Source organism: Phacochoerus africanus, chromosome 2, assembly GCF_016906955.1.
Source record: "Phacochoerus africanus isolate WHEZ1 chromosome 2, ROS_Pafr_v1, whole genome shotgun sequence".
Lineage (NCBI taxonomy): Eukaryota > Metazoa > Chordata > Mammalia > Artiodactyla > Suidae > Phacochoerus > Phacochoerus africanus.
The window spans coordinates 43,995,635-44,014,101 of NC_062545.1; the positions used below are offsets into that span (position 1 = coordinate 43,995,635).

Consider the following 18,467-nt stretch of genomic DNA (forward strand, 5'->3'; position numbering starts at 1 on the left):
TACTGCCAAGGGTAGAAGGGGAAAAGTCTACTCATTTCCATCTAACACAATTACTCTATTTTTTTCTTTCCATTTGCAATGGCTCCTGAAGATGTCACATGGAAAGATTCCCTATTCCTTTTGAATATGTAGTTGTGCTCCTTCCTGCTGATGTTAGCTTCTCTTCAAGTTAATCATCTTCTTCTGCAGCCATGTTTATGTTGAGTCAGCACTTAATATTTAGAGGCTTACTGCTAACAGCAGCTATAGAAACTGCTTCACTCAACCCTGCACAGAAGCAATACAAACGATATCAAGAATGTAACCCAAATGACTTCATTACTCTTTCTTATGTAGGCAGATCTTTAATAATATTATATCCACACTGGAGAAAACATCACACCTTGGTGATGCAACAAAGGCTGGGGAGAGGAAAAGAAAAGCCGTCACAATTAGCAACCCTCTGGTACTATCCTGCTCCCCAAGGTGTCACATTTATGTGTTCTGGAACAGGAGTTTAAAAGCCAACCAGTTTTTACATCCCTCTCAAAAAAATATATGCTAATGTCCATTCTATTACAGTACAGATAACTTGTTAAATTATCCTGAGTTCACCTGTGCAGGGTTAATTTAAATAAACTGAGGTATCTAGTAATTCCTTGGTTGGAACTCTAATCTAGCACAGAGGATCTTTAATATCTAAACTCTCTGCATGGACTCTTTGCCCCCAGGACACAAGCACATGGGACCACTACTGAAATGGCTGAGCTGTTGTTTTATTCTGAGGGACTAGTACATGAAGAAGAAACACTATACATGTGCTTTAGAAATAAATGTCATTTGATTTGTCAGAAAGTCTTTGGGTTTTAATGTCATGTATAATCATACACCATAAAAGCTGGACAAGTATTTAGTGACCGTGTATTGCAAATGACTTATCAAAATTCTCATAGTTGAAACACAGATATAGTCTCAAACATTTATTGATCAGTATGCCTCTGAAAGTCTTCAAGTGAAGTGATGCCTGATCCAGTGAGTGGTGGAGAGTTATGGACATACTTCAAAGACAGCAAAGTTGATCTCTTGTGATCTCCCTCACCATTGTGTTCTCCTCTGGCCCCAAATGCTTAAAGGTCTCCAGCTAAATTTTCCCCTTCTGGAAAAACGTGCCCAGTGTCCCATGTTCCAAAGACATCATCAAGCAATGCTCTTTCCTTCCCTGTGACTAATTCCAACTTTTAGGAGGAAAGCAACCTAATTGTTGAGTAAAATAATAGCCAGTTAACTACAATAAAATATGCTTGGGAGCAGAGACCTAACCTTATATGTGTTTGCGTCTCTTAACCACACTTAGGGCTGCTCTCCTTGAAGCAGACATGCAAAGGATATAAATCTAATCTTGTTTAATTTTCCCAAAGTAACAAATTTGAAGAAGAAATTTAACTCAAATAAATTTCTAACTGGTAGAAATTGTTTAGGAAAATATTTATGAACAGGAATAAGACAGGTTCTCCCTTCTTTCTTACTTTGAGCTAGGACCATATGAGTACCCATATGACTTTCTTACGTTTCCATTCCCAGACATCAGAAGGACACCATTAACCCATTACACAAGTATAATGAACATTATTATATTCAAAGGCTATGCTGGCACTGGGCAAGAAGCACTTATCAAACCAGATATGGGTTCTACATTCATATAGTCTTCTTGGCAATTAGTTTCCTTCTTACCTACTTTTTCCTGGGCTTTTCACCTGCCAGTGATGATGGTGATGGTGATGATGATGATACTGATACTAATGCTAATAAGAATAATATAATTTACATATGTCAGATGCTGTCCTAAGTGTTTTATATATATAGCATATAGTACTATGCTATAGTATAGTCCTCACAACAACCTGGAAAAAGATAAGAATTTGAGGTCCCCAAGGTCACAGCACTCAGATGATACAGCAGGCAGTCTAGCCCTGTTCTTAACCACTGCTGCCTATAATGAGCTTGAAATGACCTCTATTTTCATTTCTACACCTGATTATTCCACATGAAATTTCTTGGCAGAAAGAATTAAAAACTTTGGGAGGTAATAGAGTCGACAGAAATGTGTGTTGAGTTTTTAAGTATGAGTAGGACTTACACAGAACACCTAGTGTTTTCCTAACTCCGGCACCATTCAAATTATCCTTCTACACTTTTTCTATATTCCTTACCTTTCCATAGATCAATTAAAAAAACTAAAACTATTCTCCAAATCCATGATTTTCTTTTCTGTGGAAAGTTTCATTTGTCCAGTATATTAGATTCCAGGTATAAGTGACATCATATAGCATTAGCACTGGGAACTATGTCTAGTCACTTATGATGGAGCATGATAATGTGAGAAAAAAGAAGGTATACATGTTACATGTACCTGGGTCACCATGCTGTGCAGTAGAAAACTGACAGAACACTGTAAACCAGCTATAATGGAAAAAAGTAAAAATCATTATATTAAAAAAATCACTAAAACTAATGTTTATTGAGTAGTAACTCTGTGCCAAGCACTATAACCCACAGTATTTGAGAAAATAATCAAAGAACATCAATTTGCTGAAAATAATTTCTCTGTTGAAGAGACTCTGGCTAATTATTTGCTCCTTCATTCAACAACTATTTATTGAGTACTTATTTTATGCTGGGTTCTGTGTAAGATATTGAGTAGACAACACTCTCATGGACTTACAACCCATTGAGAGGTTCAGACAAGTAAATAACACAGAGTGTGAAATGACAGGAGATAGCCAGCACATGGAATGGGGCATTTAATACAGTTTGGGGGGGGGGGTTTGAGGATCAGATGTCAAGAAGGCTTTCAGATTCATCAGTGCCTTTGTGTTTGGGGTGAAGAGCTGTCTCATAGACTGAGCTCTGTATCAGTCTCCCTAGAGACTGTACTCTATAGCACTTGCACCACCGCCTAGCAGCACCTTAAAAAATGAGGATCAGGGCTTTATAATGTCATTATAAACACTGCTTTACTTTATGTGTTTCTTAAGTTCAAAATAGTTCCATAGAGAACATTAATAGTTCTCCAAAATGGGAATTTTGACAAGGAATGAAGGTGCCTTTGATTCATTCACATGTCACATACCTTCTGGGATTGTTTTCTTTCTTTGTTCACGTGCTAGCATTTCCCTAAGAAGGGTCAGGAATCAATATTCTATGCCTCATGAAGCTAATCACTTTAACAGTTAAAATAGCAGAGACTATTAGAAATAGGCTAGTTCTCTGCAAGGCTCTCCCACCCGCATCCAGGCATCCATTTCCTTCTGTATTTCACTTTAAAACGCCTTTGCTTCTTGTATGTGTCTTATCTCCCCCAACCACCATTTGGAAGAGTATGTGGTGAAGTACATCAGATTGTGGAAATTTATTTTTTAGAAAAAGAGTGCACTGTAGACTCTGGCTCCTTTACCTGCTTCTCCAGGAGCAACTAAAAACAAAAGAATTGGGTTCCTAAATCCAATGAACTGCTTTCTAGCCGTGACAAGAGAAAACAGGGAGATGACATTTTTGTTGTTGCATCTCAATTCACTGATCCACAGCCCAATCAACTTCAGTCATGGTCCACCAGTGTATCCACACACATTCCTGCCTGCATACTTTCATTTATTCAGCAAACTGATATCCACAATGAGCAATCTGATACTCACTGCTAGAAACACTTCAGATGGTGGTTTTCTTCCATCATCGTGGAAGATATACTCTCAGGTTACAGTGAACTTTGGAGCTAAGAAGGTAATAATTATGGTAATAATTATGGTCTCTTCACATTGGATGCAGATACATCCATTTATCAGCATTAGTGTTGCAAAACTGATCAATTTTCTAAAGCCAGCTCAAGCAAGCCCCCTATTGCCTACACTTTAGGCTTCGCATTAAGGAAGGCCAATCTAAAATGCATGGATCCCATTAGAGGCAGGAAATGAACAGGAAGCATCAAGAAAGGAGGAATTAAAAAAATAAAGAAGTGTTATGCCTGAAAAGCACTAAAATCACACAAACTTAGAATTAGAGCAGGTAGAAGAGGGTAAATTTTTAAGTCAAGTCACAGAACTCATCACCACTTGGAACTCAAGTGTTGTAATGAAACCATATATGGTTTGGGGAAATGGTGGGGGCGGGGAAGGGGCAGTGTGGATCTTTATGTGGGGGCTTGTTCCACAGTTGCATTCACACTTACATATATAGATAGCTCATAGGTAATTCCGCACTGAATATTTTTGTTTCCTTAGGTGATACCAATTCAATATGGATCCTGAAATAAAAATTAAACACATTAAAATAAAGCATTCTCCTTAAACAAATTCTGAGCTTAAAAAAAAAGCATGGTAAAGAAGTTGGCTATCTTCAAAGAAGGAAAACAAGCTCTAACCAGTTCCAAATGGGAAATTATTCTCTATCAATTTGTGTGTCTGTGGGTGTATGTGTCAGAGAGAAAGAGAGCAGATAGAAAAGAGGCAGATGGATTAATAGACAGAGATTCATTAAAAATAACACCTAATAAACATTATTTGGGAAATAACATATATATCATATTCAAATATTTATATATCCCCAGAAAGATTCAGAAAGGGAAAACAGGCAATAAAGAAAAGGTCAAGATACCATGGATTGATGGATTGATGTCTCCATTTGTCTTATCTGGGAACTCCTATTTCCAGAGACAGTAAAAACCCTAGGGTTATTTTGGTTACCCAATCTCTCCATCAGTAGAGGGACTGGAGCAAGTAAACACGCAATCTTTGTAAATGTGCATCTTTGCTGTCAAATTTGGCTTCAGGGCAAGCTCCCTGACCACATGGGTGCCCTTAAATGCCCAACTCCTTTTCTGGAGCAATCACTGAATCAAACACCCAGAATGTGACATTCATTCCAACACTCACTGGGTGATGGGAGGTTTTGTTTGGTTGGATTGTTCGATATCTCAGACTTACTCCATAACTAGCTAAAAACTGGCCTGTGCTATCTTCAAGGACAGATCACCTCCCTTTAGACTGGCTTGAATGCCACTCACCAAGCTTAGCAGCACCGGAAGGACAACAGTTAATTTTGTGAAGCTGCCATTGTCCTTCCTAGTTCTCTGACTACACACACCCTCCCATCCTCTGTCCTCCCTATGCACACCTCCTCCCACCTCCCAGGCTCCCAGTTTTCAAGCAGTCACCCCACCCCGGGTTTTCAGCAGCTCCTCACCACCCAGCAGTCTCAGGAGTGGTGTGTGGGCTATCTGCGAGGAAAGGGCCCTCTCTGAGGGCACAGTGTTTCTCTCGCCTGCAGCAGGACCCAGATAAGGACAGAGGCTCCAGCCACCCCCACATCACAAAGAGCTCCTCAGATCCCGCTGGCATCTGGGCTTTCCCTCATTAGCACATTAAAGCTGCTCTGTCCCTTCCCTCTGAGCCGCTCTGTCTGTCCACTGGCCGCACTATGGAGTTTTTTAGGCCCTTGCTCATTTTGAAACTCCCCCTGTTCAAGAGGCACTAACCCTTTTCCGAGGCCTGTCAGACTCTCCTCTACAAACCACAGGTACCTCCCAAGCACCATCACTCCCAGAGGTGCAATGAGACAGCAGAACAGATGCCTTCTGCCAAACCGGTCTTCCCAAGAAGAAGCATTTTTCAAACAAAGCCAAAAAATTTTTTTAATATATCTAGCTTTCAGAAATCTGGAAGACATGGAAGTAAACAGACTTGAGTCTTGTTCAGAGATGGGCGGGCTCCACTTCCAACTCTGACTAGGCTCAGGAGAAAAATCAGAGCAGAGCAGTGCCCGCATCCAAGTCCTCCAAGTGCCCAGGGCACAGGCAGCATTTATCCTGGGCCTGTGACAGCACAAAGCCACCAGAAGCCGGCCTCCCATCTCAGTTTTGTGCCCGGGATAACAACTGCAAAGTGCTTGGCAGCTTTCCAAGTCCTCTCCCAGATGTGATTTCATTTAAAAATCCCCCAAACACAAAAGAAAATGAAGAGCTAGGATTATTTTAACCAGTTTACAAATGAGAATATCGAGCTGTGCCCCCACCCCCCCAGCTTAAGTGAGTTGCCTGAAACAGAACATCTCACATCTCACATTCTGAAGGGGACACCATCATACCAGCGCTCCAGACACAATCTCCAAATGACATTTAATTTCCTCTTCTCTCTCACAACCTACTCCCAAATATAATCAGAACCAAAATCCTACTGAGCACCCCTAAATATGCCCTGCACTAGTCTTGACTTTTTCATAGCTGAATCCACTGATGGTTCTTGCCTGCCCTGTTCCTGAACTGTTTCTGATTTAATGCTTTCCAAGACAGACTCTAAACAGCAGTAGCTTCTTTCTGCCCATTGTACCCCCCACAACCTCCCACCACAAATGTCCAATAAGTGCATAGCACTGCCCTTAAAAATTCTACACTACTTCTCTGGTATGTATCCTTTCAGGCTCTTCCTACTTCTCTAGGACAAACATCCTACACCCCTCCCCCATTACCTGACACCTTCATTTTTTTTTTTAGGGCTGAAGCCACGGTATATGGAAGCTCCCAGGCCCAGGGGTCTAATTGGAACTGCAGCTGCCGGCCTACGCCACAGCCACTCGGGATCCGAGCCACATCGGCAACCCACACCCAGCTCATGGCAACACAGGATCCTTAACCCACTGAATGGGGCCAGGGATCAAACCTGCATCCTTGTGGATCCTAGTCGGGTTCGTTACCACAGAGCCATGGAGGGAACTCCTTCATTCTTAATTGATAGATTGACCTCAGAGTTTACAGAAAAAGAGAAGCCACCAGATAGGGATCACCTTTTATTCCCATCGCCAAATCCACCGAATTACCTTCACTTATACCCACACTCTGCTCTGCCCCCCTCCTGTGCCACAGAGAGCATCCTGGCTCCTCTCAAAGGCCAACCAACCCCTCCCTTCTTGCACTGAGGATCCTACCATCCTAGTCTTCGCAAGGCTTTCCTCCTTCCTTTATCCCATTCTTTCCTACGTATGCAATTTTTTCCTCTCCACTGCATCATTCCTATCAGCCCATAGACCTTTTTATTATGCCCTCTATTAAAAGACTTTCCCTTTACTCTGCTCCTGGTTAGAGCCAAAAGATATGTTTTGAAATTCACCATCTGAGCCTGTCCCTGTCCTGATTCCATGGTTCTCTATGTGGCTGGGATCATTTCTCCACCCTCCCCTTAGTTATTTGCTTTCAGCACATGAATCTCCTATTTCCTCCCTCTTGAAATACTTCCTTCTCTAGGCTTCTGAACACCATACTCTCCTGTTCTCCCCCAGCTTCAGACCCCTCCTTCTCCAATCTTTGGAGATGGCTCCCAAGATTGGCCCAGACAGAACCCCTTTTCTCCTCTATCGACACACCGTCCCCAGATGATCTCATCCAGGACAATGCCCAGATCCTAATCCCCAGCCCCTGACTTCTCCCAGAACCCCCTACTCCAGTTGGCATCTTATATTCCCGCTAGACATCTCTAACTTAACTTGCCAGAAGTTAACCTCTTGACTTTTTATCCACAAACTTGTTCCTTCTCCTGTCTTTCCCATCTTAGACAATAGCATCATCACTCACTCGATTTCTCAAGCCCCCAAGACTGAAGTTTATATTTATTCTCTTCTCTCAGCAGCCTCATCAAACCACTCATGTAATCCAGCTCCAATGTGAATCACTCCAAAAAACAATCATTTCTTTCCAATCTCCATTGCTACCCTCTGATGTAAAATACTATTCAAAAAAATCAACTACTAGAAAAATAAAATGGCAAAAAACACACACTAAAATACATGTTCCAATATTTTAATAGTAAAGGAAAATATAAAAATGTTCTGTCAAACTGCCATAGATAGTTCTAAATGCTTACTCTTGATTCCTGATCTCATCACAGTCTGGTTACAGTCTGAATCAGCAAAGGTCAGCAGACCACACTCTGGGTATCTGGCCGTGGTCCTCCTGGCTTCCTGTTTAGTTGAGGCAACACCTTAGCTCTCCTGCTCTGGTAAAGAGATCCCTTCCTTGAAGTAAGTTTATAACCTTTCAACAAACAAGTATTAAACACTTGCTGTGTTGCAGACACTGTTGGGTACCTTCCCTGACCGTGGTCTAGATTCTGTTAAAACCACAGCACTTCTCCCTCCATCCTCGCTGCCTCTATCCCATTTAGACTGCTGTCTCCACTCCCCTCAATGGCTATAGTGACCACCCAACTGATACCCCAAACCCCAGCCCATCCCCTCTCCATCTGTCCTACAGATTTTGCCCAGAATATCATCTTCTGGCTCACCTCTGATCAAGTCCTTTCTCTGCTCAATAACCTGCAAAAATAATAACCCACACGGAGATCCCTGGTGGCTCAGTGGGTTAAGGATCGAGCATTGTCATTGCAGTAACTTGGGTTCGATCTCTGGCCTGGGAATTTCTGCATGTTATAATAATAACCCACAGAATGAAGTCCAACTCCTGTTGGAGCATCTACAGCTTTCCATTATCTGATTCCAACCTACAAGTCCAGCCTTACTTTACTCTGCTGCCTTTTCACCTACACATAATATTGTCAAATTGAAAACTTAATTCTCCTCCAATCTCTTACTCCTTATTTGGTTCATCCTTTCTGTCATCTTCCTTTTTGCACATGATCCTATTCAACGCATTCGCTATGGATCAAATGTTTATGTCTCCCTAAAATTCATGTGTTAAAGCCCTACTCTCCAATATGACAGTATTTGGAGGTGGAAACTTCAAAAGGCAATCAGATTTAGAGGAGGTCATGAGGACGAAGCCCCTAGAATGAAATTACTATCCTTCTAAGAAGAGACAGGAGAGGGCTCTCATTCTCACTCTCACTCTCCCTCTAACATATGTGGATAAAAGAAGACAGCTGTCTGCATGTGAAGAAAGCCTTCATCACACATAGAATCTTCCAACCACTCTGATCTCAGACTTCCCAGCATCCAGAACTATGAGGAATGAAGGTCTGTTGTCTAAGCCACTTAGTCTATGATATTCTGTTAAAGCAGCCCAACCTAGGACACCATCTTCCAATGCCAAGGACAAATGCCAATGCTGAACCCTCCTGCCCTGTCTCCAGCCTAGTCTCTCCTTCCCTTGCAGTCTTATAAAAGCACCTAGCTATGTGACCATAAAGAAATTATTATGAGAATAACATATGGTGTAAAGTTTTACAACATAAAATGTATTATAATGGAAAAGTTAACAGTTTCAGACTCTGTCTACATGCTCATTTTATTTTAAACACTCTTATAGGTTGTATCAAATTATGTAGTAAAGCAATCTTGTCCTTCCAACTCATCCCTCATGCTTTTGTCATATTTTAAATCTCTTTTACCAGCAATGCATATGTACCCAAGCTCCCTCGAAGCTGAATATGCACCATCAGAATGTTAATATTTTCTTTGGTTATATGGCAATGACTTTGATACCCTCACCCCAAAATAGCAGGATGAGATTCAAGTCTGTTCTTTTTCTTCTAACACTCTGGGTTTTTTTTGTTTTGTTTTTTGTTTTGTCTTTTTGCTATTTCTTGGGCCACTCCCGCGGCATATGGAGATTCCCAGGCTAGAGGTCAAATCAGAACTGTAGCTGCCGGCCTACACCACAGCCACAGCAACGCAGGATCCGAGCCGCGTCTTCAACCTACACCACAGCTCAGGGCAACGCCAGATCCTTAAACCACTGAGCAAGGCCAGGGATCGAACCCACAACCTCATGATTCCTAGTTGGATTCGTTAACCACTGAGCCACGACGGGAACTCCTTCTTCTAACACTCTGAAAGTAGATGAACATTGATGGCAATTGCTCCTTTTTTAAAGTCCTACATGAAACAAATTGTACTGTATTCATCAAGAAAGATCTACCTCTTGATCCTGTCTATATTTCAAGTAATTTTGTTATGTCTTCAGTCTTCCTCTTGAGTAGTTTTCCTACAGGTGAAACAGCTAATTATAGGGTTTTTTTTTTTTTAATCTGTTAGATTAGCTTGAAAACCTAATCATTTTGATAAGGGATGTATGTTATCCTTATTTTTACTTTACTTAAAATGTCCCCTTGATAGATTATATTGAAAGAGTAATAACAGTTAGACACTCCACCAATGGCACTCGAGAGTCTTCTTCAGCCCATACCTGCCTGGTTCACCACCATGACCCAGCAATGCCCAAAATATAGTAAGAACTCAATAAATTTTCACTGAATAAATGACTGAATGGATGAATGAGTGAATGAGTGAGTGGTGAAGAAAAGAGAAACCAGTGAGTTATTTGTCTGACATGATGGATCAGTACCTTGTACTATCTTCAAGTCAGGAGTGACTAGGAATTGTAGCCTTGTCAATCTAAATCTCAATATAATTACCATGACTTGATTTTTAACATCTTTAAATGTGTATTCAGCTGTACTAGGTTTCCCTAACTAATTTGTTTAAAATGGCAGGAATTGATGGCTCAGTATATAAAAACTTGCAAAATGCTATTTAAGGTATTTTAATCATCATAGTCACATAGGTAAATTTTTCTTGAGAGAAAGTTTAGAATTTAAATCTAATAGGAAACAATACTTTAAAATTTTAATAAGAGTATACTTAAACAAATTAGTATACCTAAATTCATGCTGCCACTGATTGAGACATGTCATTTTTCTAAGAAAATACTTTCTAAGACATACTCATTTTTATTGTTTTCCTTGACATTTCCTGGGAAATTTCTTCTCAACAATTATACATTCAAGTAGTACCTATATAAGACAATAAGTTTAATACAGATCACATACAGAATAATTTATTTATATGAATCCAGTATCTAGACATTTGGAAGCATACAACTAAGCATTATGCATAAGAATTCAGATTATAGATTACAATGATTCACTCTCAATAGTGCTACATATACCAAGGTACCCAGATAGATTCTGAGGTCCTTCAAGCCAAGAATAATGTTTTGTTATGTATGTGACCTCCAGAAGAGGGCTCAGCACACAGCAAGTCACTAAGAATAAGTGAATGTACAAATGATCAACAGTGAAAAGGCAACCAATGGATTGGAAGAAAATATTCAAAAATCATATATCTGATAAGGGGTTAATATCCAGAATATGTAAAGAAGCCCTACAACTCAGTAACAACAACAAACCCAAACAATCAAATTTAAAAATGAGCAAAGGACTTGAATAGACATTTTTTTCCAAGAAGACATACAAATGGCCAACAAGTACATGAGAAGATGTTCAATATCACTAGTCATTAGGGAAATGTAAATCAAAACCAAAGTAAGGAAAAAAAAAAAAAAACCAAAGTAAGATATCGCTTCACGCCCATCAGGATGGCCACTATCAACAACCAAGAGTTCCACTCATGGCTCAGCAGAAACGAATCTGACTAGTATCCATGAGGACGCAGGTTCGATCCCTGGCCTCGATCAGTGGCTTAAGGATCTGGTGTTGCTGTGAGCTGTGGTATAAGTCACAGATGCAAATTCAGATCCCATGTTGCTGTGGCTATGGCGTAGGCTGGCGGCTACAGCTCCAATTTGACCCCGAGCCTGGGAACTTCCATATGCCACAATGTGGACCTAAAAAAGACAAAAAAACAAACAGTGTTGCCTAAAATGTGAAGATACTGGGCCCCTTGTGCACTGTTAATGAAAATGCAAAATGGTGCCACTGCTATGAAAAATGGTATGGGGTTTCCTTAAAAAATTAAAAATAGAAGTACCATATGATTCAGCAAGCCCACTTCTGGGTATACAGCCCAAAATAATTGAAAACAGGATCTTGAGGAGATATTTACACATTCATCTTTATTGCAGCTTTATTCACAAAAGCCAAGAGATGGAAGCAATCTAAATGTCCATAACATATAAATTGATAAAGAAAATGTGGTGTTTACATATATACAACAGAATATTATTTAGCCTTAGGAAATTCTGCCCCTTGTAACAATGTGGATGAATCTTGAGGACATTATGCTAAATAAAATAAGTCAATCACAATAGGACAAACACCATATGATTCCATTTAGATGAGGTATCAAAAAATCAATAATCAACTCTTAGAAGCAGAAAGGAGAATGCTGATTACCAAGGTCAGTGGAGAAGGGAAAAAAGGAGTTGTTCTTCGGAGTTTCCGTCGTAGCGCAGCGGAAATGAATCTGACTAGGAACCATGAGGTTTCAGGTTTGATCCCTGGCCTCTCTCAGTGGGTTAAGGATCCAGCCTTGCCGTCAGTTGTGGTGTAGGTCACAGACACGGCTCGGATCTGGCGTTGCTGTGGCTCCGGTGTAGATAGGCAGCTATAGCTCCAATTTAATCCCTAGCCTGGGAACCTCCATGTGCTGCTGGTGCGGCCCTAAAAGGACAAAAGATAAAAAAAAAATAAGTTGTTGTTCAATGGATATAGAATTTAGGTTTTGCAAGATGAAAAATTCTAGAGATCTGCTGCATAACAATGTGCGTACAGTTAGCACTACTACACTGTACACTTAAAAGTGGTCAAGGAGTTCCCTGTTGGCTCAGCAGTTTAAGGACCAGCATTGTCACTGCCGGCACAGGTTGCTGCTATGGCTCAGGTTCAGTCCCTGGCCCCAGAATTTCCACATGTTGTAGGCGCAGCCAAAAAAAAAGTGGTTAGGATGGTAAATTTTATTTGATGGGGATTTGACCCTTAAAAAAAGAAAAAAATAATGAATGTGTATTTGTATATGCTCATGCCACAGGCAAGAAACATGTCAAATATTATGGGGTATTTTTCCATGTGTCCACTGGAGTTGACTTCCTAAGTATACTTTTTTAGAAACATAATCAAGAATTAATGTGTTTGAACAAGGTACAGTGAATGCTCATTGGCCTGAACTCAAATGAATGAGAAAGCTAAATTAAAACCTGGCAGTAGTACTTACACATGCTGCATTCTACTTTTATGAGAAATAGCAATTAAATAATAAATCAGCTCCTGCATTAAGTAACATTAGAACTATACAAGCAGCTGACTCAATTTCCTATACCATCTACATCTATAGCAGTATACAGTTAAAAAAAAAAAGAAAAAAAAGACATCTTTTATTATGGTCCTGAGGAACTTAAGGATCTTGAGAGAGTAAAAGGTCTAAGAAAAATTACATGATGATAGGTCCATTTCCTTACACAGTACTTCCTTGAAAATGTACCACCTTTATCTGAGGTAAACTAAACATTCCTTTAATATGAACATGTCTCCAAGCTCTGTGCAAGAAAAAATATATATACTGAATGATCTTCTATTTGTATATCTTTGTCCTTTAGTTAAAAATAAATGCATCCTTCAGACATCTTTTGTTTACTACTGATCTTAGAAATGTCTGTTTTTAATCACATCACCCTGTTTCATTTGGAATATTTTGTACCAATTATCCTCATTACTAGTTAGTGGGCCTTCCCCTTTCATTGTGACATCTGTTAGAAGGAGCAGTTTGAGGAAGAGCCTCACTATCAATTTTTTTACAAAAGCCTTCCCATTTGATTTAAAAAAAAAAAAACCTAAATGATAATATATGTCTTTATCAACTGTACCTAATACTTAATTCAAGAATATCCCATTCCTGTCAGCCATTCTGTTGGTTCACCATGTTCTGTCCACCTTATTTAATAACTCAGAAAAGCTATATATCCATAATGTCCCATCATATATGGAAACTTCCCACATATACACTGATTTTATGTAGGCTTGCTACTAACTCTATGTATCCTCTTTAATGATCTTTAGTTTTCAATTCAAAAAAATTTCAGAAATCTGAAAATTAATGAACTAAATCAAAATATAAGTTAGAAGTCAGTTAGTTTCAAATCCAATGAATGGATGACCCAGGTTACACTCCTGGTTCCATTCTAATGTGATCCCCATCACAAGACTCAAAAAGACAGAAACTCCTCTATAATTTGAGACAACCCAATGCATCTCTTATTGGGAAGAAAGTGGGTCAAAACTGGAAATTCATGGAAAGATAAAACAGCACACATGCAAAACACAAAGTAAACTATCACTAGCTTTTCACCAACATTTCATTAAGTAGTCATTTTAGAGGAGAAAACCTTTAGATACTACATAGGTCAGTATCTACTCCTATATGTTTCAAAGAAATCTTCCAGTATCAGCAGTTTCTGTGAAAGGGTCATCAACTGTTGCCCTTGAAGTAGTTTCTTTTTTTTTTTTTTCATATCTTGCTTGCCTGTGACAGGGTAATAAATACTAACTCATACTCAAGAAATTAAGTGAGGAGGAGTTTGCCAGAATTTCTCCTTATTTGAACAATACCTTATTCTAAATCTCTGGGAAATAAGGAAGTGACATTTATCCCAGCATCTAAATCATCTTGTATATTTTGCATCCTTCTGCCAAACCAATTTTGAATAGGACAGGGGAGAAGAATGTGACACATCCCATTAACTGGTTAAAAAAAAATTACCTGGCACCTCTCCTTTCACCAAAATCATGGATACTATTACATTCTAATCTAACTGTTTTATGTGGAGTAGTCAATCAGTGTGATGGCCTGTCATACAAAATGCAACAATCCAACTCTACAAGGCTTTAAGGAAAGGGAAAGGATACAGAGTTACATTGAGGAAATAAAATGACACAGGACAATGTAAGGCAGATTTAATTAAGGTAACCCTGCATTTTTATTCTAAGCTTCTTGAGAGCAAGGGCCTTTAATTATTAATCAGTACTTCTCTCTTTACCTATCTCGAGGTAGACAGGATATAGATAGCATATATGTTTGCATTTCTGCCTCTGGGTTGGCAGGTACCTATTATCACAGACTGTGACCAGTGGCAGGCAGTTCACCAGGCTTGCTCACACTCTAACACTCCTCATGCCATTGCACCACCTTCAGTCTCAGCACTGCCCCTTTGGCCCAGGGGGATGTTAAGAATAACTACCAGTGGTGCAATGCCCCACTCAGCCACTGAGGAGACTCTACTGATCAGCTCACAGCAAGAGAACGCTGCCAACAGTATATCTGCATGGCAAAAGTTAGAGGAATATTTTTTCAGATTGGCTCCAAACTTCTAGATTTGCAACCTCACCCTGCTAGCCATTAAGCTGCTACATGACAGCAGTAGATGAATGGAAACAACTAAAGCCCTAAAGACAATTTGTTGAAATGACAGATGCAAATAAAGCAAAGAGAAGTACTAAGGAAAGAAGAAGAGGAAGAGTAGAAAAAGAAGGAAAATATGATCTTTTAGAAAATGAACAAATATGCTTATGATGTGGCACCCAGTGGGCCAGCCTTACAGCATTTACTGACTAGTCCAACACATCTGGAGGGTTCAAACCAGAGGGGAGCCACACCTACATGCAGGCACAGGAACTCTGAAATTGCCTCCCACCCCCACCCCAGTGCTCTTGCTTTTACTTAGAGCCCAATCATTCAGCAGCCACTACTAATGCTCGTTCCTCATGATGTATTCATGGAGCAAAGGCCAAGCCCATCAGCCTGCTATGGAAATTATTCCACCAGTATTTTTATATTTATTCTGTTTTTTTTTTTTTCAAACTGCTTACCAGAGGCACCTTCTCAAAAGAAATATTTGCTTCTTATCATTTAAGGATGAGGAAACACTAGTTACTCAATACAGAATATTACACAGAAAATTCTGAAGAACTATGAAAGACAACCAAATGTTTCTGTTGAAGTCTAAAGGCTATAACCCTAGGGGTTCCATTCACAGATGTATCTGCCATGAAATGTCATTGACCCAACTTTTCACTGTAAGTTCCTCCTTTATAAATTAGGAATAGTACCACTCATGTCACACATCACTCAAGGCTAGTAAAACACAAAGTTCTACCCATGATGTACCATGACTTCACTGAATTTGCTTACGATGTTCCCACGTCACCTTTCCCCCTTAAACAACAGAATTCAGTTGAATAAATGAATTTCTGCAAAGCTTTATACTTTTCCCAGTGTTTCTGTCAGTATTACTTCATCTAATTCTCAAACTCAGGACAAAAGACTAAAATTAAGTATTATAAAATACATTTTACAAGTGAAGAAACCAAGAGTCAAGGAGATGAACAGCTCTGCCCCAAGCCATGTGGTTAGTTAGCAGCAGAGAAAGGATGACAAACCAAGTGCCCCCACTCCCACCTCAGTAATCTTATTATTCTGGATCCTAAGATTCACGAAATAACCTGCACAGAATCAATAATAACTTATAATCAAGCCAAGATAAATGAACTATGGTACCAGCTTTTTCCTAGTTTGATGAGGGAATTTAATAATTAACATATTCTCATAAAATTTTAACTCCCCCAATGCCAAGGCATTTACAATTCAAAAAAATCACAGGTACTCACAAAGAATAAGAAGACCACATAATATGTACTGAGCCAGCATCTTCTTGACTTATTCTACTCTGTATCTTTCAAACATAGTATTTTCGAAGGTGATATTCTAAGCTACAAATCAAAGAAAAGGCTTGAGTTTCTATTACCAACTCGTGTCTCACTTCAGAGTGAATTTCTTCTTGTTTGATAATAAATGGAAACACACAGAAGTACCCACAAGTAAGCTAATATGCACGTTAAGTCTTTACAAGGGACTCTTGAATGGTTTAGGATTTCATATAACCAAATTAAACCACACTCCGAAAATAAGGAGATTTTCATGCTTCTATTTCTGCACGTATTTTGTGCTCCCACTAGAGCTTTAAGCCCCAAAGAGCTCGAGGTGAATTCCTTGGGAGTCTCGGCTACCCAGAACAGTGCCACACAGAAACCTGTATGAACAGTGCAACCTTAGGAGTTACCCCTGACAGATGCATTGAAAAGCACACACGCACCCAAAGAGAAACACACACAACCAGTTCTCTATTTTTTAAGTGTCAGCTCTTCAACCTTTTCAAGTTACTCAAGTAGAAAAAAGTCCCTTTCGTATTACAGCCGGTTCAAGGGGGCCGGGGGCCCCCTATCTTCACATAAACCCGGGTTCTCATCCTAAACGCCCCGTCCTTGATCCATCCACTGCGCAGATTCCAGCACCCGAGGCGCCGGCGACCTGCGTTCTGGCTTTGGAATAGCCGGGCACCTTCTCCTCACAACATTCCCGCAACATTTCTGCACTTTGCGTGAATCTGACCCGGGCCTCCAGCTTCCCCTTCCCTGCTCGCAGCTAGAAGAGTCGGAGTGGCAACTGGAGCGTCTGGTGGGAGAAGTGGATCGGTCCCCCGCCTGCCGGCCAGGGCTGTTGCCGCGACCCCATCTCCAAACCAAGCAGTCAGAGACCTCCGGGCGGAGTGCGAGGCCGGTGACTTACACGCCATCCCCGCAGTCCCGCGCCTTCCCGCCTCCGCCCCCGCCACCTCTAGGTCTCCTCTGGTCCTCGAGCGCAAAGCTAGGGCCCGAGTGGGGAAGGGAAGTAAGGCAACAACGCGTGTACGAAGGTGTGACACACAGCAGCCAGGCGTGCAGGACCCCGCCTCTCGCCGAACTCCCGCCTCGGACCAGCCCGAGCCCGGCGCTCCAGGGCTCCCTGCTCCGGGACAAAGCTGCCACGGCCTCTTCGCCAGCGCCGGGCGCGTTGTCGCCCGCTCTCCTCAGGGTCCCCGGCCGCGACTCCGTCCCAAAGGGCCTCGGCGCCGCCCGGGGGACAGAGGGATCTCCCGGCCCCGCGCCCCCGCCGCGGCTCACCTGTTCAGCACTTTGCGGATCCTCTGGCGCACGCCGGCCCGGGAGGAGGCAGAGAGGCTTCCGCCGCCGCCGCTGCCCTCAGCCGGCAGGTTCTCGATGGTGGTCACCACATGGTTCGGCGGGGCCGGCGGCGGTGGCTGCAGCTGCTGCTGCTGCGGCTCTGGGGGGATCATCTTGGCGGAGGCGGCGGCGCGGCGGCGATCAGAACGCGGCCGGACGCATCGTGCGCCGGCTCCCGGCCCGGGAACGCGCGGAGGACCCGGCTAGGCGGCCGCGGCCCGGGGAGGCGGTGCTGCTGGCCAAGCGGCGAGGTGGGGAGGCACCCGCGGCTACGGCCGCCGCCGCCGCCGCCCAGCCGGCCACTCACTCCTCTCCAGTCCCAGACCACGCACCCCCTCGCCGCCGCTGCCGCCGCAGCAGCCTCCCGCCCGGGCTCTTCCCGAGCCGCGTCCCCAAGTCCTGGCACGCCCCGCGAAGTGGCTGTGAAGGGTGTCGCGCGGGGGCGCCGAGCGGCCCGTCGGCTCGGGAGACCCTCACGAAGAGAAAGGATGGGGCTCCGGGCTTCCCCTTCTCTCCCAGTGCCCAGGTTTGCTCCGGGCGAGCAGCGGCAGTTGTGCTGGCGCCGCCTCAGCCCGTCCCCAGCTCGCTCGGAAAGCTGCCGTCTGTGTCTCACTGAGTGAGAGACCGAGAGTGAACCCGGAGAGCCGGGCGGGGGCGCCGCGGCGGCGAAGAGGGGGGGCCGGGCGGGGGACGCGCGCTCTG

General features: G+C 42.2%; 1 protein-coding gene across 1 annotated transcript in view; it reads right to left on the minus strand.

The window, feature by feature from the left end:
- SLC35F1 (solute carrier family 35 member F1) overlaps positions 1 to 17,966 on the minus strand; it is a 412,817-nt gene extending 394,851 nt beyond the window's left edge. The window contains exon 1 of the mRNA XM_047759683.1: positions 17,706 to 17,966. Coding sequence (XP_047615639.1) covers positions 17,706 to 17,878 — 173 coding nt within the window. The 5' untranslated portion in view covers positions 17,879 to 17,966. The remainder of the gene's footprint in view (positions 1 to 17,705) is intronic.
- Positions 17,967 to 18,467: the final 501 nt, after the last annotated feature.